At 42.3% G+C, this 24,692-nt stretch overlaps 1 protein-coding gene across 1 annotated transcript; it reads right to left on the bottom strand.

Annotated features, from left to right (window-relative positions):
• Positions 1–1,788: 1,788 nt before the first annotated feature.
• On the bottom strand, positions 1,789–23,704 carry GPI (glucose-6-phosphate isomerase). The gene is made up of 18 exons (XM_002189276.7): positions 23,452–23,704; positions 19,245–19,335; positions 18,806–18,874; positions 15,952–16,071; positions 14,006–14,089; positions 13,774–13,920; positions 11,998–12,069; positions 10,941–10,985; positions 10,111–10,164; positions 9,093–9,153; positions 7,613–7,656; positions 7,225–7,377; positions 6,776–6,905; positions 6,319–6,395; positions 4,912–5,040; positions 4,418–4,493; positions 4,271–4,337; positions 1,789–2,841 (listed from the first exon to the last, which is right to left on the bottom strand). Exons 1-18 carry the CDS (start codon positions 23,568–23,570, stop codon positions 2,718–2,720), a joined length of 1,662 nt encoding a protein of 553 aa, XP_002189312.2. The 5' UTR covers positions 23,571–23,704; the 3' UTR covers positions 1,789–2,717.
• Positions 23,705–24,692: the final 988 nt, after the last annotated feature.

Genomic DNA, 24,692 nt, shown 5'->3' with positions numbered 1-24,692 from the left:
ATAACAGCTGGAATTGCCAAAGCAGAATGATTTCAAGAGCATCTAAACATAAATACTACACCTGAAACAGGTAAAGATAAAGAACAAATGAGGCAAAGGTATCTTCTCTTCCATACAGACTCATGACCTGAGCATTGCAGCACGATCACTGCAGATCTGTAAATGCTCTTTATTCCTCCATAACAGCAACAGGTTCAGCTGAAGTTCTTGGTATAGTTTGGGAACAGTATATATAAGATAAATAAAATTTAGAATTTTATTTATCTTATCCTCCTTTAAGGTTTCAGCCTAAGCTCATGATGTCTGCAGGAACTCCACATATAGCAGACAGTTTGGAAATTAGAACAGTCCCAGCAAATCAGATCACTGATCTGCCTTGGCCAAAAGGGATCACTCATTGATTATTCCTGCCAAATTCTCTTTAAACAGGACTTGAAGAGGCCTTCACTGGCATAGCTCTTTTGAAATAATCTTTTTATATCAACTGCTATACAAACATATGCCTCTGTTAAACTCAAACCCACACAATCTATATTAAGTACACCTCCAGTGGGAATACAATATGAATTTAGCATAATTTTCATTAAGTATTAGATTTTTCCCATGAATACAGTAATTACTTTCTCAAGAACTCCTAAAATACATAGATGAATTTTGACATTGAGATGCTATTATGATTAGATAGTCAAGTAAGCATTGCAAGTATAAAATATAACATCAACTTAACTTACGTTGACTGAAGCATCTGCACACAGTATTTCCTCACAGGCTTTCATAAGGAGCAGGTTTTGTAGGTAATGTAGGTAAAGGCATTGAGGATTAGGGACAGTGTGCCATTTTAGAGGTATAACAAGCTTCTGCTTGCTTTGGGTACATCATTACCTTTCATTCTCTTGTCTATGACAACACAGTTTTATCAGACCTCAGCCACGCTCGTTACAATTTCCCAGATATACTTGAATGTGTTGGAATTTCTCATTACCAGAGCACAATTCATGCAGAAATCACTTATAGTCTTTCAGGAATGCAGTGGCTTCATATTAAATGGAAGGATTTAAACCAGGAAACCGAGACACAAAGCAGCTGCATGTCAGGGACGTGTGTCAGGGCACAGGTCAGAAAGCAGTGCAGAGTCCCTGTGAGGGAACAGCAGAGACCCAAAGGCCACAAAAAGTTCTGTCACTGCCAGCAGGTTCCTGAACCATATGTGGGTTTTATACCATCTAGTCTTCAAAACGCAGCCACAGACCCTCCCTTGCACATTACTTGTGGCCTCCCCAGGCAGTGCAGGGAAAACTGGCTCTTTTTAAAGCCACTTTCCGGCGTTCATGCGGTGTTTGCCCGCAGCCCTCAGCGCAGAGGGAGCCCGGGCAGCGCGGGCGGCGCCACCGCCTCCCTCACGGCGGCCAGGGCGGCGGGCCGAGCCGGCAGGGGGCGCCCCGGCGGCCATGGCCCCTCACGGAGCCGGCGGGAGACAGGAGAGGGCAGCGCGGAGCTCCACCCGAGCACGGCGGGAGCACAGGGTTAAAGCCGCCGCTGAGAACAGCGTGCTTCCCTCTAGCGGGTTCTCTCTTCATGACCGTGCTTCAGATGGAAATGTGGCTCCATCGGTCCCGTCCTCAGCGCTGGCGGCAGGGTGAAGCACCACGGAGGTGCCACACGGGGAGGCTCAGCCCGCAGCACGCAGCCCTGCCGGTGAGGCCACACGGCAAAGATGGGCACTAAGGGGTCCCACAGTGTACCCAGGGCTCACACAGTGTACCCAGCACCGGGGTATGAGAACCAACGTTTCCTTTTAATGCTTGTGTCTTACCTTTATTAAAGGTGTTACAGAACAATAGCCAGAGCATGCCAGTTCGCTAGCAAAGGAGGTTAACAGTGGTAGAGAAGAAAAGAGGATAAACAACTTATTGACAACAGGTTTCTCTATTTCTTTCATTTTGTTTTCAGACAGTGATGCTGATTAAACAGTGAGAAATTGCCCCTGGAGAACACCAAAAACATTTCTTCTCCAAGTGATCCCAAGCTTTTGCTTCACAAACTCTGGAAAACTGTTTGGAAAAGTAAAGATGTCACTGTCTTTTCAGGAACTTTCTTCCTTTTTGGATAGCTGTCCACAAAGCTTACACAAAACAGGAAATCAAACATCAGTAAACTTGCATTTTCACAGTAGCACTGGGGAAAGCAAAAAGTCTGTATTTTGCTCAAAAGGGATGAAATGTAACTGAACAACCTACAGCTGTAGGTCTGATTCTTTAAACACATTCTAGTTTCCAGCTTACAGTAGAACCAGTCCAAAAAGACAGAAGTCAGCTTACTTGGCTTCAGAGGACCTTACACAGTGAGTGAGGCAAATGTTACTAGGGCTGCATTTCAAAAATTAAGTGAAGAAGTTTTACTCATCCACCATACCTTTTATTTTCTAGTACCAGTAGGTGACCATCTTTAAGGAAGTTGAGGGATAAGAATTGAGGAATATACCAGCTGCACTTTACAGATTAACAGCCACAGAAATAGGAAGCAACTATACAATCTCAGGGTTTCACAAAACTAGTTTCATTTGTAACACTTGACGCAACAAGATTAACTGCAACAATTGAAGAGAGCTACATCTGTAAAGTGCTATTTTGTTAAAAGTGGCTAAAAAAAAAAAGCACATCTACAACAGATTTGGGTACTTGGTGGTGAGATTGTCGATGTCCTCTAAGCATTTAATTTCAGGCTCTGTGTTTTTTGATGAAATTGATGAGCCCATTTGTTGAGCTATCATGAGATGTCACTGGAGCATCTGACTCCAGTTCAGGCTCAATTTTCTTGGCAAGTTGTTTTCCAAGCTCAACTCTGCGTTTATAAAAGCAGGAAAAGAAAGAAAAAGCAATATTAGTGCTAACAACTTACAGTATTTCAATAAGCCATTGACATTAAAAATAGAAGCCAGTAAAAAGCTACTTCCCAGTGAACACTATGATGTTTCACCCCTCAGAATTACCATTGAAGTATTCAATTCAGTACCATTCATAAAAAAACTAGAGTTCTCATTGCTCCTTAGCTGAGCAGACAGCTCAAATTACAGGATCTCTAAGTGAACATTTTGTTTTCAAAGTCAAGCAGAGTCTTTTCACCTCAGTATTCACTAGTGTTATGCAGTCTGCACTCAGCTGGCTCCTGTTCACTGTTGAACACAAAGCTCAGAACACTGATTTGTGTCACCCAAACAATGACCAGCTGAGCTACAGCCTGGAAGCACCTCAGCACCCACCCAGGAGTTTCAGCCCACTGTCTAAGAACGTTCTCAAGGATATTCCAACAGCTGCAAGAAACAAGGCTGGTTCTACAGCATCCCCACATTCCAGTTTTGGATGCCATTCTGGAATTTCATGTGTGGCAGTAAAAGCTGTACTTACGCCTACTGTACTCCTGATTTCACAGTTTATAGCAGGCACCAGCTTGTACTAGACAGTCTCCCATTTTCAGGTTCTGCTACAGTATTTGGTTATAGAACATGCTGTGGTAGCACAGCACCAAAGAATGCATACAAAGACAAAGGCAGCTTAGTGTAAACTGATATTCTACACCTGCAGAGCAAGTGTGCTCTTCAGAACAACCCCTATGGCATAGGCAGGCTGCACCTGAATTTCCCAATCCCTCTAAGTAAGCCTACATACAGTATGTTCACAGGTCATATTGCTACAGATGAAAGAACCTGATTAGCTCCTGACTAAATTTTTAAGTGACACAGCAACAGACTCCTCCAAGCTGCTGTTGCACACATGGAGCTCCAGCACAGCCCTCAGTCACAGATGCAGACTGCATGAAACCAAGGGCTGCTGCATACAGACCCCTGCCAGGAATGTTGGCTCTGCAGCACAGGAAAATTAAGAGGTACTCAACCTTTTGCTCATCACATGCCACTTGAATTACCTACTAATCTAAAGGTAAAATAATTCTTTTTTCCACGCTATAGGTAAAACATTTTCCTTCCTAATTCTCAGAGTATGTGTTCAGCCTGCTTGACTGTTTTCCTCACTACTGCACCTTTTTTACATTCACAGTGTTTTTCTACATTCAGAGGTCCTTAGCCAAAATTGTTATCTACAAATCATTATGCATTATAGCATGGTAACCTATCCCCAGAAAATCTGTTTTCATTTATAGCTATCCCATAATCATGTGCTCCAAGTATAAAAACCATTTGATTGTCTTTTCTCTAACTCATGATAGATTCAAGAATCTGTCAAGAAGTATACAAGAAACAAACAAAGAAACTTACCCCCACTGGTCATAACTGTTAATGTCCCAGACAACTCCTTGAACAAATATCTTGTGTTCATACATGGCTATAAGCAGAAAGAGATTTATCAATAAACTTGATCACAAAGTTCAGTAGAATTCATAGATGAGAAATGTATTTACTCACCAATGATGGCTCCCAGGGTGAAGGGATTGAGTTTTGTAAACATGATGGAATTGGTTGGTCGATTTCCCTCAAAGACCTTTCAAAAGAAGAGTTATTTTGTCACCTAGTATGTTGTAAAATGCACATCAGAAACTTCCAGGTTTTATCTTCCTTATTGTCCAAACTGGACTATTTGTATTAGAAGCAAATACTAAGTCCAGAAAGCTTTAAAGGCCTTCAACCACAAAATCGTACCATTCCTATGTTTTTTTACAAACACAGTGGAAAATGTGTCTCCAAGTATCATTGCTGGCTACTGTGGGCTATGAGAAGTAACCCAAAAGTCACTAGCCCAGGGCAGTGCTGAGCTAGCCCACGTTTCCTGGAATGCCTCCAAGGCTTCAGAGCCAAAGTGCTGCTTGCAGCCTGTTCCCAGGTCCCTGCCAAGGTCCCTGGTGCCAGCCCATCCAGCCGCCCCCAGCACAGCCCTCACAGCCACAGCACCCCCCGAGCACCTTGTGGGGAAGGAGCTTCTCCAGAGCCTCTCCGCTCAGCCCAGCTCCCTGCAGCTCCTTGCGAGCCTCATCAGCAGTCTTCCCTTTCATCAAGGCCTCAGTCTGAGCAAGGAAGTTGGCCAAAAGGATCTAGCACACAGAAATAAACACAAGTTACCATTTTGCATAGCTGGAATACTGGTACCTGGTGCTTGAACCCATACCAAGACCTAGCCTAGACCTACAAGTCAGTTTTAGCACTGTGGCAGTAAAATCTGTATCAGTTTTAGCTATTGCCTCTTACCTCAGAGTGACAGGGGACTTAGTTACTATTACTGCATGTACTAAAGTACACGTATGCAAAGACAACCAGGACAGTCCTGCAGAATCCTGCTCCTGCTGAAGCTGGCAGCTTGCAATGGCACCAGAGGAGCCAGGACTTCACACAGCCCTTTCACCCAGTATAATCTATGATTTTATCTCATTCTACACCATCTCATGGAAAGCTAGGTGCAAAGATTAGTCAAAGGTAACCAGCTAAGATATATTTGCTGATCTGTATGCAGGACAATCCCCACAGTTTACCATATACCAATCCCTATCAATGCAGTGCAAGGTTCTAACTTATTGCTCCCTATCTAATGTTAGCCTGCAAATTTATCTGTGGTTTTGTCCTACCTGAAGACATAGTAAGTTTTTTACAGTCAAATGAAACCTTTTTTCCCCCTCTTTTGTGAAGTCATGCTTTAAATTTTCACCTGTATTTGGTCTTACTTGACAAGAGATTACTATTACACAATTCAAATAGCACTTGTAATCTGAAATCATGACAAGAGTGAAATTCAGTGACTAAAGATACTCTTAGTGAAGTATGCAGTCAATAGGTAACCTGAGAACATGTTTCCACTCTTGGAAGTTAAGAAAAATCTTAGTTCATTGAAAATTAGATGATAAACTAAAAACTGAACAGGTTATAAACACCTGTGTAGAAGGTCATCACGCCAGCCATAGCATTACATTCACCAAATTTTGTTCTAGAATTTAATTCTTGAAAGCTTCCTCAGAGATGGTGCCATATCAGGTCTGAGAATTTGTTTCTTCCTACTCTCCAAGAATTATAGTCCTTAAAATTCTTCAAGGAATTTTAAATACTTAATTGCTCAACTCTTTCCAGCTTCAGCAGGCCCACAGGAAACACCACCAGCTGCCTCAAGAGCTGTCACTGCAACTGCTTCAAGAATGAACATACTACTGCATTAGATATAACTTGCAATTATAATCTAGATATTTTTTAAACTGTTGTGAATGTTGACAGAGCCTTTGTGTATAGTTTCAAAGGAGCACTTAGAAATACCACATACTACAATACCAAGGTAAGCTTCAGTGCCTTGAGCCACAAGAAATATGGTGCCTTGACAAAGAACTTACCTTGTGATGCAAGCCATTTCTGATGGGGTGCTGGGTCTGCACAGGGATCAAGAAGTCACAGGGAATCATGCGAGTTCCTGTAAAAAACCCAGGTAAATAACTCTGCATCAGGTAAGTCTTAGAAAACTTTCACTTCTCACCCCAGTTTTAGAGTTGCTGGCAAACTCAGTCATTTTTACAAGCTTTATAGGAGAGCATTATTATTTGGAACAGGGGGAACTAACAATACAGCTCAACAGTTTCAGCTTTGTTTGACCTCCTTATTGTAGTTAATATTGTAGCTAAAACCTGCATCTTCTAGCCTTCATAAGCTACTAATTTAAAACCCCACAGCACTGTGTTGCTAGGTTAGATAGGAGTCCAGCCTCTATAAAGGTGCAAACTCTGCAGGCTCCTGCAGCTCTGTAGCCATTCAGACCTTAACTCCAGAACAAGGTATTTAACCAAGTTTGTTTACCTTGGTGAATGAGCTGGTAGAAAGCATGCTGCCCATTGGTGCCAGGCTCTCCCCACACAATAGGGCCAGTGCTGTAGTCCACACGAGAGCCTTTCTTGGTAATGTATTTGCCATTAGACTCCATATCACCCTAAAGAAGGCAAGGGCAGGATCACTCAGTATCAGTTTCCATACATGCTTCAACTACAATAAATAGTGCTTGTTTTTAGAATTTTTTCTAAGCATAAGGGATACAGCTGATTAATTTATGGATATCAAGATAACAAACATGTGAGGAAATGCTCTTTAAGTGAGGAAATAAGCTGATATCAATCTTGGCACCAGTCTCAAGGCAATTGATGACATGCATTAAGTGACTGCAGTTTTATCTCACACATGCATCCAGGATGCTGAACTAGGGCAGAATCTTATCTGCCCTTGGCTGGAAGCCGTGCTGCGCCGAGCCCTACCTGCTGGAAGTAGGCAGCGAAGCGGTGCATGTACTGGTCATAGGGCAGCAGGGCGTGGGTCTCACAGCCGTAGCAGTTGATGTACCACACCCCCAGCATGGCCAGCAGAACCGGCACGTTCTTCTCCAGAGGGGCAGTGTGGAAGTGATTATCCTGCACGACACAAAGGAAAGTTACACTTCTGACAAAGCAACTGCCATCCCTCCCAACTCCTACATTGTTTTTATTATTGATCTAGTGTTGATCCAGTGTGAGCTTCCTACAAACTGTCGTTTTAACATCATTGAGGAGGGTGTGGGGAACTGAACTTTAGAAATCAACCTGCCTTCCATTTCCTTACTAACCACTCTATAAGAGGAACAAATCTGAAACAGGCATCTCAACTCACCATCCAGTGGGCTCCTGCAAGCAGACTCTCGAAGTTGTCAAAACCTAACAATGGAAAGAAGTCAGTTTGTATTTACTACTGCAACTCAAACTTGATTTTTCTTATAGACACAACTGTGAAACAGTTTTGATTCCTTGTATGCAGCAAGGCTCCCAACTACTAATCAAGGTGAAAGCTGCACTTAGATTTCTCCTGGATTTTGCATCCCATAAGCCAGACATTCACTTATGCTTAAAGCCCTTATCTCAGATCAAGTCCAACTTCATGAAAGTAAGTCAAAAACTTTTGCCCAAAATCCCCATTTGGGCAGAATGAGCACCTAGAAGAAAAACAGAGGCCTTTAATACAGAACCTACTTTTGGGGCCACAAAGTTTTTAGCAAGTTTGAACATTTAATCACAGCTAGTGGGAAACATCTACAAAAAAACAGGGCAAGGCTAGCACAGCAGGGATTTCTGCACTGGAATAATGAGAAACAAATCTAATAAGATATTCTCAAAGAAAAAGGCTACCCCCTCCCCTCCCTGTTCTCTCTTAATTCACCTGAGCTTTATTTGCTTTGTAGTTAGGGTATTTAAACCTCCATTCACTTTCTCAAATGAATAGCTTCACTAAGGCTAGTCTTTCTTGAAAAAGCAGAAATCCTGATTCATACATAGCAATTGGGAGGTGAAGTGCTTGGACTCAAAGCAGCAGCTCTACCTATGGTCAGAGGCCAGCTGTGGGAATTTGAGGGGCCTAAGAGGAAGAGGTGGAGTTAGGCTGGCATCTCAGCAGTCAGAAACCAAATCTGTCTGACAGCAGCAATGAACACTTTATTGCAAATGAAACAATAAGTGCCTGACTTGTTTATTTTGCTCTTATAATAGGTTTTTCTACACATGAAAACACCTATTCATTATTCCAAAAAACACTAAACCCAATGCTATTCTTCTAACCCCAGTCTAAGGGAATTCTAGCTTTTGCCTAGAAAAATAAATGACATTATAGTTTCAGACTTTAAACATCTGAAAGCAGCGATGAGGGAAAAAATGTGATCGGGCCCTATAACCTAGATAAAGTACTGGGAACAAAAGGAATTAACAGCAGATGGACACAACAGTTAACAACGCTAGACAGAACTCATATGCAGAACCAGAGCCAGAACTTTGGTGTTAGGGTTTGTATACAGATACTAAATACCCTGCTTCAAGTTTAACAATATCAGATGCTGGCTACATGACTAAAGCAATGCAATTTGATTATTTGTCCCCAAGTATGGGGTATTTTCCAAAACTGTATTTGCAATACTAAAATGCCAGCATTTCCATTACATCCCAGACAGTTTTTTAGCACCCACATCCAACCACTCAGAGTAGGCAGATAAACAGTATTTGCCCCAAATCTGATTCACAATCCACTATTGTTAATGCACTCCATAGTTGCATTCTTGAAGCAAACAGGGCAATTCTTGGCATGGTGACATCACAGGAATACCTACCAATATGCAGGGCAATGGAGAGACCAATGGCAGACCACAGGGAGTAGCGACCACCAACCCACTGCAAACAAGAGATGGTTGAGATAGGGAAGTGCAAGGCTTTTACATTCAAACTATTAGAAAACAGCAGCATGTGTTTAAACTGTTCCCAGCAAAATTGATACTCTTTCTGGTGACAGTTCACCAGAAAGATGCATATTTGTAAAAATGTAATTGTAAATGTATATTTGTAAAAATGTATATTTGGCATAGTCAAGGGAACCTGCACTTTAAAGTGCACCCTAATGAAAGCCTTTTTTGAGAGTCTGAAGTTATCCTACTTGTCCAATTTTTATAACATCTGTTAAGTAAATAGCTTGATTCCAGTTAACTTCCAAATCCTGAATTTGTAGCTTGTATAGCTGCTTTCATAATATCACTTCTCTACAGGGAAAGCTCACTTCAGCAAAATTCTGACACTTAGGAAAGGTAACATTCCAAATAACTTCTGAACAGCAGCTCATTTATCAGGCAATTAGTCAATAAGAAATACCAACCTGTTTCTAATTAAGTATAAGGACCAAGACTAAGGGCAGTATACTTATACTTATACTAAGGGCATCTGCTACAACATCTCCAATCAGGCTCCCATTTCTGATGTCTGACCTTTACCAGGCCTAGGTTATATACTATAGACACCAACAGGCAAATGTCACAGCTTATAATAACTACTTGCATACAGCAATAAGCCAAGACTATCTCCTGTTACTCAACAGCTGATTAGACAGCCAAGAAAATGGAAGACTCCTCTTCAGACCTTTGACTGGAAGATTTTAACAGAATGGGCAGGAGTTCTCAATTTGCCTTTAGTTACGGGTTTTCAGGTATTCCAGTGCAGTGAGTACAACTCCTATAATTTAGGAGTTGCTGCTTTAGAAACTGCTTTCACAGTTTCAAGACATCTAGTTGGAATCCTCTTACTTGCGTCAGAAAAAGCTAACAGTTAACATCTACCACATAATATCAGACATTTACTTACATCCCAGAACTCAAACATGTTCTCTGGGTCAATTCCAAAGTCTTTAACTTTAGGCTAAAATAAACGTGAAAAAACACCATCAGTAAAACCAAGTCATAAAAAGCTTTACATCAAGCAAGAAAATACAAGTTTGATATCAATTAAATAAACAACCCTACAACTACATCTATTTTTAAAATGCATAGCATCCATCACAAAAATTGCATTTTCATTTCCAGAAATAACTATTAATACTCACTATTAAAAATCAATGACATACATTCATTTTCTGATGAATCTAAGTGGCCATATAGTTAAAGCTGGACTGACACTCAGTTTACATTTACCAGAACCATAATGTCAATCCCTGACACCCTGTCAATGACTGCAGTGTTCTTCTAGTTACTGCCAGTCTCTCTACTTCATACTTTTGCATGAAGCACCACATCACAGTGTGCTCACCATAAGCACTTTTCAAATTACCTGCACCATTTCAGCTCTTACCTGGAGTTCAGAATAACATTTGCTTATGTAACTGCATTCACACACAACTTAGGCAATTAGAGGTAGCACTCATTAATAACAAGTCATTTCAAGCACAAGAGCTCTTGATTTCAAAGGTAAAGCTCTAGCAGAAGAAGCACACATCTATAATCAAAGTCCAGTCTTAGTATAGCTCAATACTCTAGAAGGGTTTCAGTCACTCTGAGTAGGAAAAAAAGGCTTTCGTTCAAGAGGAATGCTAAAATTTGGTATTCAAGCATCTTAAAGGATAGGCTTCCTTGCTAGATTTTAAGGTAAGGCTGTGTTAAAGGTACATAGGAAAAATTAACTAGATTGACTATACTTACAGCATTGGTAGACAAGGCAACAAAATGCTTGGCCACAGCTGAAGGCTTAATAAAAATAAACACACAGTTAGATCTAGAATGTTAACTATTTTCATTTCTAGTTATAAAGCTGATCTGCTACCATTCAAACAAAACACTGTTAACTATCATCAGTTGTTATTAATTTGAAACAATCCTCACATTCAGTGTGGGATTGGCAGCCTACCCAAAGAGAACACTGATGATGTTCCCATCAAGCCCTCCAGCAGCATCCCCTGCAGAGAGGGCACAGCCTGTCCCTCAGTGTGTTACCAGCCTGGACACCACCACCACGGCTCTGGAGCAGATGGAGCTCGATGTACACCCACCACCCTTCCAGCCAGGGCAAAAACCAAGACAACTGGAATTACTGATAAATGTCAAGCTCCAGAGTCAGACTTCAGTCTTTCAGAAGGTGTTCTGATAAAGATGAGTTGGCTAAACAGTAGTGTACAGAGGAATTTCAAAGCCCAGCTTTCAAACTAAGTACAGCTACCCTGACTGGAACAAGTTATAAACTATCTTAATTACCTGAACAGGCAGTATCTGCTTTTTTCCTTTAAGAGTTCAAAATAGGAGAGAATGAGCCAAATACAAGGTTTCTATTCATAGCATAGCCATCTGCCATAAAAATGTCAGTGTATTGTTCCAACTGTAGCTTCATTTCTGGTTTTTAAAGATTTGGCAATAATTTAAAAGGTAGTGCCACACACACACAGTTCTTGTTTTTTCATCACTAGTAGTTCTACCAAATTATTGGCCAGCTCTAAGGTAAACACTACACTCTATTACTTAACAGGCAAGATTTGGAGGAACAATGCATGAGAACCATTTATAATGAAAAACTAATGGGTTATCACTTTGATGGACAAAACAGTCTGTCATTACCAAAGCACTGAAATGATCTAAGAACATCGCTTGCTAAGCTTATGTTTGGGCTATTACTGGCTCTGCTCCAAAGCACCCAGAATGACCAGGAAGAAATTGCACAACAAAAACTGCTGCATTCTGTTACTTAAGCTACACATCTCAGACTTACATCATTAGCAGCACGTAGGAACCACTCTTTGGCTGTTTCTGCATTGGTGATGGTTTCCTGTGTCGTAAAAGTCTGCACAGTGGAAAACAAGCAAATGAGTAAAACAATGTTCTTAACATGGAAACAACTTCAGGTTACTAAAGCATCACATGTTCAGATAATCAGAGCAGAGGGATTCTAGATGTTCATAATACACAGCGGCTGCCAGATTACAGAAAAAAAGGCAATCTTATGAATCCAGTAAACACTAATATTACTAGGTTTACCCATCTAGTTTTACACTAGTATGTATCTGAAATTAGAATAATTATTCCCTATCTCCTGCCTTCTCATTCCCCAAACTGGCAAAACCTTCAGACTAAAGTCTTCTACTTCAGTCTTTTACTAAAAAATTAAAGTTTTACTGTTCAACTAAAAACAAACTCATTGAACATCTAAACAGGATAGCCCAGCTGTACTATCCTGTTCTTCAATTCCTACTTTTTCATTGAAGAGCACTCATTTCTGCCAAGACTCTTGTCATAATTTTTCTTTTGCTGATTAGAGGAAAACATTTTGCTGCTTTATGAAGTGCGCACAGAAGTTCAGTCATGCAGTTTTGCAAGTACCTATAACCATTCTGATTTAGTCAGCCATTAAAATTTAGCTTTAAGGGTGAACACTAGATTCATCCTACTCTCATCCATCTCCAGAAATACTTCATTATGAAACATAAGCCTGTTATGGAAATAAAAAATGCCATTCATCCTCTTCCAAATAGATCCAATTATCTAACTACAGTCTGGCAAACAAACTCAAGTGTTACTTTTTCAATTTGGCAGTTTTCTAAGCCCTTGAACCGTGATCCCTGGACTCAATTATTCCAAGTGACCATTAGTATTACTTTGTGCAGTTTCCTTATTGCTCCATAAGCTGTTGCTCGGCTGCAGCAGTGCCAAGATAAGATAACGAGCACCATGCAGAGCATGGCCAGCACTGCACACACATTCATTTGTTGCAGATTGTCTCCAACAACAGAAAGGTTCTACTGTGCCTTACAAACAAAGGCGACCCAAGTTACGTAACCATGAAGATTGTCTCCACCTCTTTCCTCTGCTCAGACAGAAGGATTCCTCAGAGGGAGAGGGCCACTGGCAATTACTACTTACAGAGTAAGCTCTTAGCAAGGCAAGACTTAAAGGCAGCTGTTCAGTCTGTAGTCAGAAATAGGTGTCATGAAGTACCAGCAAACTATCTTTACCTCTTTAAGCAAAGCAGCTTATAGTGCTCAAGGAACTTAGCATTTAAGTTATTTAGGTGAAGGTATTGTGACTCCCCTGTAAAATGGAGATTCTTAAATGCAATTAATGCAAAAACGAGAACATTTAACAAGTACACTGTACTTAAAGGATCAAAAGTCCTTTAGGAATGAAGTCATATCCAGAATTTCAAAGAAATAACTACATCAGATCCTACATTCCACCTACAGAGAAGTGCAGGAAAACAAACTTCTGTGAATAAAGCTAAAACTTGCATTGACTGAGAAATAAACCCCAGACAACATGAAATTGTTTGTGCATCTTATTTAGGTTAAGTAATGCTCAGCATTTGACTTACAGATCCCCTTCAGCAGCAACACAACCTTGTATTGCAAGTTTAGAAAGGATCACAACAGGGCTGTTTAGAAATAATCCACACTGGAAGTCCCTGATCTAGATATTCTTGTGGACAGCCCTCTCTTCTGACTGAACTCCTTATCAGATGAACAAGCCAAGGCAGTGCTTGTATCAGACATACCTTTGATGCAATGATGAAGAGAGTAGTGTCTGGTTTGAGTTCAGCCAGGGTTTTGGCTATATGAGTACCATCAATGTTGGATACAAACCAGACACGAGGGCCTCCCTTGGAATACGGTTTCAGGGCTTCAGTTACCATCAGAGGGCCCTGGATAGAAGCCACAATTAGATTTTATCCTCACTGTAAGCATGTACACAAAGATGGGCAGGGTGTATAGAAGTCAGGGGCTTACCAAGTCAGAGCCACCAATCCCAATATTGACCACATCAGTGATTGCCTTTCCAGTGTAGCCTTTCCATTCTCCACTGCGGACCCTCTGTGGCAAAAAAAACCCCAACAAAACAGAAGACACAATTACCATTTTATACTTACACTAAAGCTACTGATGCTAACCCAGGACTAGGAAACAGGCTTTGTTTTCAGGTATTGCTGTAAAAAGCTGCCAAAGACAGCTTTCAAGCCTCTAGACCTTAAGGCCTACACTCAGAGCTACCTTCTTAACCAGACATTGCATTATGTCTAAGATAGAAGTAAAAACACACTGCAACATCAAACACTTAATGAAGTTAAAATTCTCCCCCCCACTGTGTGAACTACTGTAGCATTTACAGTGTTTGCTAAGGCAAGAGACATCTAACCAAAAATGAAAAAGACTTGGGCATTAAAACTATGTTCAACAAATACTTGAACCTGAAGTTGTTATTTAAGTGCCTTTAGTTAGAAAGAGCTTCACAAACTAAACTGGAAGACAGTATGAATAAAGCCACAGGCATAAGAGATTTACTGGCAAACCAAACATTCTAAAAGCTTTTCTCTTGCAAGTATGCTTTGCATTAGGATTTATTTCTGGGCTGCACCTTAACAGCAAATGGTGCAAGTTCCTGCTCTACTCCTGTTCTTTAAGCATCACTGAAAGCTCCAAAACAAAATTACAATCATTAACTAAAACTCTACACTGAATTTTGTTTATCATCTACCACCTATACATTCAATCTGTTCCAATCACAAAAGCAATCTTGCTGGTATCATGCATAGTTCCAAGTACATTCCCCAATTCTAAAGCAATTTTTCTACATAGCACTTAGTTATGCTGATATTTGTTCTCCTTTGCTACAAATATCTAAACTTTTCATTTTTCTAAACAGAAAATCCATTTTTAGTAACAGTACTCCTGTACCCCATAGATGATATTGCCAGTCTTAAAATCCCATCTGCTGAGTCAACTGAAAACAGCCTCTTTGTTAATATTTTCAAAGAAACTGCTTAACATGATTTTTATTTTGCAGAGCAGATACATCTGCATTGAAATGATAGTCACAGGTTCTGATAATTGAAACCATAGAGCAAACAAGACTATGGCACCAGTGAAAATTCTTCTTTTGCACTACCAAAACCTTAATCGGCTAGAAACTCTACAGTGCCACACACAGAATTTCCACAGCAATTAAATTCTCACAGCATATGAAGAAAGTACCAAATTCACACCAACTGGTGCCAGCTATTGTGATTTTGGCATTTATCATTAAGAACAGAACAGAATGCAAGCTCATTCTGTATAGGTTAGAAGTACGAGTTGGCAGTGAAGCAGGACACTACCACCTAGCTAAGACAACAGAAACCAAGCAGATCCAGGTCCTCACAGCCTTGTTTAAAATGCATTAAAACTACTCAGGTGGGTATTCTGCAAACAGAATAGAATCAAAGTAATTTGACCTAAAACCAGAAGGTCCTTAAGAAACTATGCAAGTAGAGCATAATCAAATTGCAACTGAGCTGAGACTTCTACTTCTCTCCTGATTTTACACAAATGTTAAGAAGCAGTTTCTACCTGGTGCAGTCAATTAGTTGAAAAATTAGCATGCAATAATATTTGAATGGTACTTAATGATTTACAAGACTTCCAAAGTACACAGACTACTGCTGAAAGAACAAAATCTATGAAGCCCATTAAAGAAAAACCCAATTGGAAATAGGGAGAGAAAAGCAAATCAATAAAACCAGCTCCAACTCTATTCTTAAGCCAGAATTATTGTAAACCTCAAAGAAGGACACAATTCATGTGAACCTGTCTACATGTCTTCATGTGACATGTCTACAATCAACATTTCACAATCCACATGTAAGAACCTGGCTGGGTATAAAACAAATACATAAAAATAAGCTGTGGTGGTACTATACCTGACAGAAGTGTTTCATTTTGTCCAACACTTTGTTTACTTCTGGAACAACATCCTTCCCATCCACAAGGATTGGCACATTGGAGCGATTTCTCAGAGCAATGTGAAGCACAGCTCGGTTCTGAAACAAAGGGAAAAAATCAAGATGAGGCTCTTTCCAAGTTACACCCCAGGGCCTCAGGTCCTCATCCAGAAGGCAGTACAGTCATCAAGATTTAGAAATCCTTTAGATTAACTGGGATCAGTAGAGCAGTATTTTCAGTGTGTGCATACACACTGTGTGTGTGTACCTCAATCACCCTCTCACTTCACCCACTCAGTGGAGGGGGCTTAGAACAGCACAATATGCAAACTAATAGTTTACTTGGGAAAAAGGCTCAAAATCCCTTTAAAAGCATTTAGAGATTGAGGTTCAGAATTCAGCAATATTCATGACCCAATGATCTTTATTTTGGCATGCTTTAGGTATCCAAGAATTAAATTGTTTCTTATTGATGACAATACTAAAAAAAAATCAATTCTAACAAGCAGCTGAAGTTATTTTCTCAGACATCTTCTTAATTATCCTGAATACTCAATTTAAGAAGAGAAATAATTTAAACATTTGACAACAAAGGATACAATAGCCACATCCCTCTATCCACTGTCCACAATTAAATGCTGCCTGAACACTTGCACACCAGATATACATAGTAGTTGTGCTATAAGAAAAAAATCTCTTGGCACACACGATTCATGTTACTTCCCCACAGCTGCACATAAGTTGAACAACCAAAATCTGCCCTGTGGTTCGGCTGTTTAAGAGCTTAACAGTTTTAAGCCAGAATGATGGAATTAGTCAATACTAATGAACAAATTAAAAAATTAGTCTGCTCTACCTCATTGTTCTACAATGAGAGGCACTGTGAGACAAAGACAACACAAACAATATGAACTGCCAAGTTATGATTTAAACACCAAAAGCTAATTCAAAAATCATTGAGTTTGTGGTTACTGACTTGGAATACAAAAAGCCTCTTTCACTTGCTAATTAAAGTATACCCACTCAAATCTGGGGTGAACAGAGAAATTTTTTGCAGCACTCAGCCATCAATGGTATTCAGCAAGCACTGCTCGCTATCAGGCTTGAAGGATGCTTTGTCTAATCAAGAAGAGGCATAGCTGACCTGATCTCTATGGTTAAGCAGAAGTATTCTCTAAACACCATGCATGCTATAAAGACTGTCCCCATGATGAGTGGTCAGGTGAGTTACCATGTAATGATCTTTGCACCATATCAAGCTCCAAGTTTTAACTCGTCTGGGACAAACACCTGGCAGGGACACACATGGGTGCACTATCCACATAAGCACACGCCATGCAGCCAATGCCTGCAGCACCAAACACAGACAAGTCTACAACACTTCAGACAAATAGCCAAAGAATGCTCTATAGCAGATCAAGAGTAGTGGACGAGTCAGTTCTTGCCATCAAGAAGCTCCCCCATGTCTTACTGCTTTAGGTTTATTCATGCTGTTTGACAGCATCCTGCTTAACATCTGACAATTTCACATTGTCCAGATGCTCCCTATCCAGAGCCAAACCAACCTGATTTTATATCCTATACAAAGAGAAAAATTAGGCAAACTCCATCTAAGTCAACTTCTGAATTGGAACAAAGTAACTGAGAGACAGCCTGACAAGAAAAAAGGGGGTTCTAGACTTGCAAGATGCATGAAGTGGTATCAAGACAGTAGGAAAAGTGGAAGCTAGCAGCAGAAATGCAACACATCAGAGTTTGATATTGTGTTTAGGTGCTTTCTGTGAAAATTGCACCCTTCTGAGACTTCAATTGCTACATCTGCCCTCAACACACAATGAACAACAACTCCATAATATACAGTCAGAGCTGGGCTAACCCTGTAATAATTTGTGTTACATGAGGCTAGTGAAAAGCAGTATCAGACAAAGCAACCCTCCAGAAACATTTAAGACTCCTCACGCCCTTTCACTGTTTCAATTTTCCAGTAGCTACATCTGTGAATTGAAGGCATTAATACAGAAGGAACAGGAACCACTTCTCCAGAGAAACTATTTGTTTCTGTCTATGCCTTTTCACAAACATGAATCATTTACAAACAATACAATGTCCAACTGCTTAGTTAGTTTAAGCAAACACCTTGTGCAATAGCTAAATCAGTCAATAGCCAAGTGAAAAGAAATACTAGTTTCTCTGAATTTTCTTCAAACATACTAAGTAGCCTTAATTTTTAATGCAGACTAATTAAACCCACTCTACTGTTGAGTTCCCAATTTTCATCCTATTTTTAATATCAGAAAAAGTACAGTTGGCTTTCTGTATGTTTTAGTAAAGATCTAACCATAACTAAAACCTTCATATTTACAAAAAGAGGAAGGTACTCATCCTCTACTGAAATAAATGGCTAATTTCCCAAGACTGTTTATAGTCTTGACTGTTAAATGTATCCAAAGACACAGAGCCCACAAGAGAAGGTCTGGCACAATCCTCTTTCACACCCTTTAGGCAGTTTACTAAGCTTTATGAACACTAACACTAGGCAAAAACATGTAAGGGTTATCTGGAATGTCCTTTGCAAGATCTAAAACATCTTCCTCTCCACAAAACAGGGAAGAGAAAAAAATACCACCAAAATCTCGAAAATAAGATGTACTGAAGGAAGGAGTTTTTTTTAGTAACTGTCTCTTGAAGTAGTGCAGCAAATACCACAATCACTCAGGAATTCAAATAAGTATTTAAGTACGTTTTTTCAGACTTTGCTTACACAGATGCATAAACATCCATAATACACAGGCACAACTAAAGTCGAAAGAACCATGGACAGAAATAGCCTTACCTCAGTGAAGTTGATCTTCTCTCCACTAAACATGCGCTCTCTGGCACTTTCCACACCCCTTGACTTTGCCTGAGAAAGGTAAATATAGATTCCTCTTAAAGTAGCAGAAGTCAGCACGCATTACAAAGGTCCAGCTACATTGAAGAGTATGAACATTTAAAACTAGACAGGGAAACAAATTATGATAGATTAAAAGACCCACTAGACTCTAGGTAAAAAAAATTTGTTCTTTTTCAAAGCACATTTTTATGCAGATATGCATTGAAAAATGGCTTTGTAACTCAGGGCTAAATGACAATGCAAGAACTTGAATCCTGCCAAGATCTGTAAACATATGCCTTTTAACTTATATGTTAGCTAATGTTTATAAACAGTGCTAGAATAGTGAGTTGCAGGCAAAAGCTGTTTTGTTTATTAGCGAAAGATTTTAAATAGTTACCAGTTCCATCAGCATTTTCATCACTTCTTCTGTAACAAGGTTCTTGGAGTAATCCAGTAAGATATCCCCATGGTCAGTATTGAGGGTCAAGCTGTCAAAACCAACAGGTTGTTTAATTGCACATTCCTGAGGAGTGACTGTTTTAAGCAAGACAGTGGTAACTTTCTATAGATTAAAAAATAATGGGAATCCTAATTAGACTAAGTTAGCAAAGATGATGTGAGTGACCAATTTGCCCAACAAGTTTCATAAAATGACTGCTGTTGTTTTTGAAAACCATGTTTTTCAACAATCTGAATTACAGTGTCCGCTTTCTGCTTGTGAATACTCAGATACAATGAAGTATATTTGATACATAGTTGGACCACCACATACTGTTTCCACCAGCATTCTCTAACAATAGTCAGTTTTTTCCTAATGCATTATCAGTAAACAGCTTTTCACATTCTTCTACTGCTGCAAAATTAAACTGTCTTCCTATAGGTCCTGTCATTCTTTCATACAGAGTCTTGAACAAGTCTAATATAAAAATCTATATACATCATTAACAGAAACACTGTCAACTACTATGCAGAATTAAACCCCATTTGTGCATGGTTTAGTCTCACAGTCCTTACTGATTCAGTGGAGGTCTCCAAATTATTTAACAAATGATCTGCAAGCTACAGCCTAACCCATCAGAATACAGGCACTTGTAGGTTCACATCTGAGGGGAAACACAGAAATGGTAACCCAGAAGAAACCAAGTGAGCCCATTTGTATTTACTATCTTTGTATCTATGTGATAGGTTCTATAGCTCCTCTACTCCTTTACAATATTGTTTTACCCATTTCTTCTTTGCAATAATTTCCAACCAAATCTATACAATTATTCTAACTGAGGAGCTGAATTCTGTAAATCAGCCTTTGATAAAAGCATATCTTGCTCTCCCTGTTGCACCACACGCATCCCCCACAGGAAACTGCAGCCATCTAAATTCTCAGTGTTTCTGCCTTGATCATTGTCTCCCTTGCTTCTTCTTTCTCAATACCTGAGCACAGAAACATGCTCTGTCATTTTACCCACCACATATGCCAGCGAATCCACAGGGACACACTACAGCATAACTACTATTCATATTTAACATGACAGAGCAGGCAAGATTCTTCAAAGGAAGAATGGAGCTGAACACACAGTAACGGTAATAACCAGCAAGGCCTTAACATTTCAGTGGTTTCACTTACTGTTAACTTAATTAACTGTTCATTAACACTAACATCCTTTTTATGGTCCTAAAGTATAAGCAGGAATAGGAAAGGAAGGAGTCTTCAAGCACAGTCCTAGAACCATGTTTCTTTAATCAGTGAGAACACAGACAAGCAAGGAAAAGCAGTATCAGTGCTGTTAACCACCCTCTCTTCAGCAGGCTGCCAACAGTAATCCTGAAACCCTGACCACACAGCATTGGGGTCCCTGGAATATGGCTAGCTGGTGGAAGGACTGGTTTGGCTCACCTACCACAGTTATTACTCAGATACAGCACAGAAATAAAAAAAGAACAGGTCTCTAAATAAATTGCATCAAAAATCAAAGACATCTCAGACTCAAACACATTTCACTAATGATACAGCAAAACCATCAGCATACGAACAGTTCTTCAGTTTAGAGAAGCAGAACTCTTGAAATTTTCCTTTCCCATTAAACTGCAGCTGATAGGCTCTCCCAGTGTTCTACTCCACAAAGAAAAGGATTTCAGGTTTACTTGAAATGTCTTCCACCTACAATTCATTATTTTACATAAATGAATGAAAATCAATCTCACTAGGCCCAGAAGAGAAAATACCTCATGAAAGTATGGCTGGATTCAAGGCACTGCTCATTTGAAGAAACTGCAGAAATGTGCTACCCAAGACTTCTCAGGCAAAACCAAATCAAGTAATGGCTACCAGATTTAAGTTCCCACGCACAAGGTGGAGCAGGGTGTACAATGTAATCCTGCGTTAAGCTCTCATAGCAGGAGATCCATCCGCCCTGTGTTCAAGCAGAAGCCCCAAGCCCCGCAGCTGAGCTGTGCTCTGCCCAAGCACCCGCTCTGCAATGCAGCAGCGAGGCAGTGCTGCTCAGGGGGACAGCAGCCTTGTCACGTAGGCCACGGGCACTTGGAAGTGATGCAGCCCTTAACCTGCAGCATCTCAGTGATTTCATCTCCCACATTTTCCACTTACACTGGAGGCTCTTATCCTTGACAATGGACAAGCCAAGTAGCAGGAGTGTCATTCTAGCACTTTCTGCCTGCATCAGGGGTACCTTTGTCAGCACCCAGGTATCTCTTACCTGCTGAGTATTATGATGGCTGCATCATATCTGTTCTAACCCTTTCAAAACCAGCAGTTTCCAGTGAACAACCCATGCTGATAAGAACTCCTGTTCCTATCAGGCCTTACCTTACCACCTTGGGTGGCAAAGAAGGCAAAGATCTCTTACAGGTGTGCCTATACTCCTTACCAGGAAAACAGGGCATACAAATTCTGAACTAGAAAAAAAAGGAAGAAATAATCTATTGTATATATATTTGATAGTATGCAGTCAGTGAGTGTAAGGTTCTTCCAATAATATTAAATAGACACTTGTGCCCAGATATAAAATATTCAGATTCAAAACTATTCACCAGTCTGAAATTACTCCAGAACCAGTATCAGGAAGCACTTTCACCTGGGTAGAGTTTCTCTTTTCCTTCAAAAGGAAGGAAGTCAACGATTTTACAACAACATCTAGAACTAAAAGATATTCATAAATCTTGATTTCTGGTGAAGGAAGTTGCAAACTACACAGGACCATGTGGCCAAACCTCCAGACTACAGCTTTCAACTGATATTAACTGCGATCCTCCTGCTGATCTGGCTCAGAGTGGCCAGCACAGGTAAGAGTACCAGTGAAGCTATCAGCTCTGCAATTGTACTTTGCTATGAGGAAGTTCTCCCGGACTAGAATGAGATGGCTTTGCAGGAAACAGGACTGAAATAATTAAAAGAAAGGCTTAAGATAGATGAAGCAAACTTAAGACACTTAAACTGTTTACTTACAGGCAGCACAAAAGGACAAGAATTAGGGGAGCTATTTGAAATAAACAACCTCAGTAAAGACCAGTTCACCAAAAAATACTGGTGACAAGGAAAACTTGCAATGAGAGCTAAGTCTATTACTGAGGATCTAGCAGATTTAATAGGATATTATTGATCAATTTCTTAAGAATATAAAAAGTCCTATTTAAAAGGGCCAGGTGAAATCAGTACTAGAAAGATTTAGCATACTTTTTCCATTGATTCAAATGATATTTTATCTCACATATGCTGATATGCAGAACTTCATATACAATCTTTAATTACAGTGTAAGAATTTCCTAATAAGCTCAAAAGGGAAAAAACACCCCTTTATGCAGGACAACAATGAAAAGCTTGATGCACGCAACAAGTCTTATCACAACACTCTCGAAGGACAGTTTATCTCTATTACTCAGACGCACTTTAAAACTCAAATCTGGGATGCATGTCATAATATTAGACTTTTCCGACTGCTGCTATAGTTCAACAACGTAACCATACACGTGCCTTCTCAGCACAGCCTCCAGCAAACAGAAAATACGTGTCCCTCTTTACAAGATGAAGGCACTGAACGTTATCACGATGGCTCCACTTGTTACTTCCTCCTCTATGCGCCGCAAGGCGTTTTCTGTAGCAGGGATCTGGTGAGGCGAGGGAGGGCTAAAGCTGCCCACCACCCCCCCTGCCGGCTCCGGGCCGGGTCGTACGGACGGAGGGGGCCCAGGGGGATGCGCGGCCCCCGGCGATTTTATCGCGGAGCTTATCGTGACTAAGCACGGCGTGCGAGAGCTGCGAGTGCCGCCGCACAGTGCGGCTGTGCGAGCGCAGCGGGCGCTGTGCTGCCCGGCACGTACCCTGCTGCAAGGATGAGTCAAGGGCAGGCGGCGCGGCCGCCCCCGGGGCTGCGAGGGGCTCCCCCGCCCCCGGCCCGGCCCTGCCGGCGCATGTGCCCGGCCGCCATGGCCTCGCACCGCCGGTGCGGCCCCGCCGGGCGGGCACTGCCCCGCGGCCGTGCGCCATCCGCTCCCTGCGGCCCCGCTGCCGCTCGGGGGGACCGAGCGGAGCCACGCGAGCCCTGCCTCGGGCCCGGCCGCGCTGCGCCCCCCCCGGGGCCGCCCGGCCTCACCTGAACTTCTGGAAGCGATCCTTGTCGGCCTCGAAGAGCTGCCGCAGGACGAGCTTGGAGGAGTTGGCCTTGTGCCACTCCACCAGCTTCTTGAAATGGGGGTCGGCAGACAGCGCCATGTCCGCGGGACGAGTAGGGAAGGCGGGATGAGTCGGGCAAGGCTGTGAAGCTTTAGCCGCCGCTTCCGCTTTTATAGCGGCGACGCGGCCTCCTGCGGCCGCCCCGCCCCGGCCGGGCCCGGCCCGGCCCCCTCCCCGCGCTCCGCCGTGGGATTCCCTCCGTGCCGCGCCAGACGGGGTGGAGCGGCCGCGGCTCCCTGCGCGGGGGCGGCTGAGGCGGCGGGACCGGGGCTGGAGCCGCGGCTGAGGCCGGAGCTGGGGCCGGGGGCGGCGGCGGGGACCGGGGCTGGAGCCGCGGCTGAGGCCGGAGCTGGGGCCGGGGGCGGCGGCGGGGACCGGGGCTGGAGCCGCGGCTGAGGCCGGAGCTGGGGCCGGGGGCGGCTGCGGCGGCGAGGACTGGGGCTGGAGCCGCGGCTGAGGCCGGAGCTGGGGCCGGGGGCGGCGGCGGGAACCGGGGCTGGAGCCGCAGCTGAGGCCGGAGCTGGGGCCGGGGGCGGCTGCGGGGAGCGGGGCTGGAGCCGCGGCTGAGGCCGGAGCTGGGGCCGGGGGCCCCGGGGAACGCGCAGCGCTCCCGGTTACAGCTCCCGGTGTCCCCGTCACGGGCAGCGCTCCCCGGGGCCAGTGTCCGCCCGCGGCTGTGCGGGGCCGCTGCTCGGGCGGGTGCACGGTGAAAACACCGCCCCGTCTCGGGCTGGTTTTGCCCGCGGCCGGTCCTGCGGCAGCGCTCGGGGCGGCCTCAGCCGCCCGTCCATCGCACCTGCCTGAGCTCTGGGCAGGCCGGGGCAGGCAGAGCAGCAGCTGTTCTCAGCGTAAAGCAGGATGTTGCTTAAGCATGGGTGTATAAAGGAGTTTGTCAAATTCCAGAGATTGCATTCTGCAGCTTTGGGGAGCAAATCCCAGTGAAATCATGTTTTAAGTACCTAAGCCCCTTTATGGATCTGGGCCCAAATCAGAGTCACAGAGCATGAACTTGACTCAGGGCACTAAAATCACAGCCCAAGTCTTAAGCTGCAGAATCAGCATCCTGTCTTTGTTGCAAAACAAAAAGCATTCATAACTGATCCTTAGCAAAAGTCCTTTCATACCTCACTCTTGCTTGTTTCTAAGGTTTGCTTTTTCAGA

Source organism: Taeniopygia guttata, chromosome 11, assembly GCF_048771995.1.
Source record: "Taeniopygia guttata chromosome 11, bTaeGut7.mat, whole genome shotgun sequence".
In the NCBI taxonomy this organism is placed as follows: domain Eukaryota; kingdom Metazoa; phylum Chordata; class Aves; order Passeriformes; family Estrildidae; genus Taeniopygia; species Taeniopygia guttata.
This window is presented reverse-complemented; position numbering and strand designations above follow the sequence as displayed.

Coding starts and splice junctions, on each gene's coding strand:
- GPI (XM_002189276.7), bottom strand. CDS start 23,570: ATGGCGCTGTCTGCCGACCCCCATTTCAAGAAGCTGGTGGAGTGGCAC. Junction 4,494..4,911: donor AGAAGCTCCTTCCCCACAAG/GTGCTCGGGGGG, acceptor TTCTTTTGAAAG/GTCTTTGAGGGAAATCGACC. Junction 2,842..4,270: donor AACAGTTATGACCAGTGGGG/GTAAGTTTCTTT, acceptor TTATAAACGCAG/AGTTGAGCTTGGAAAACAAC.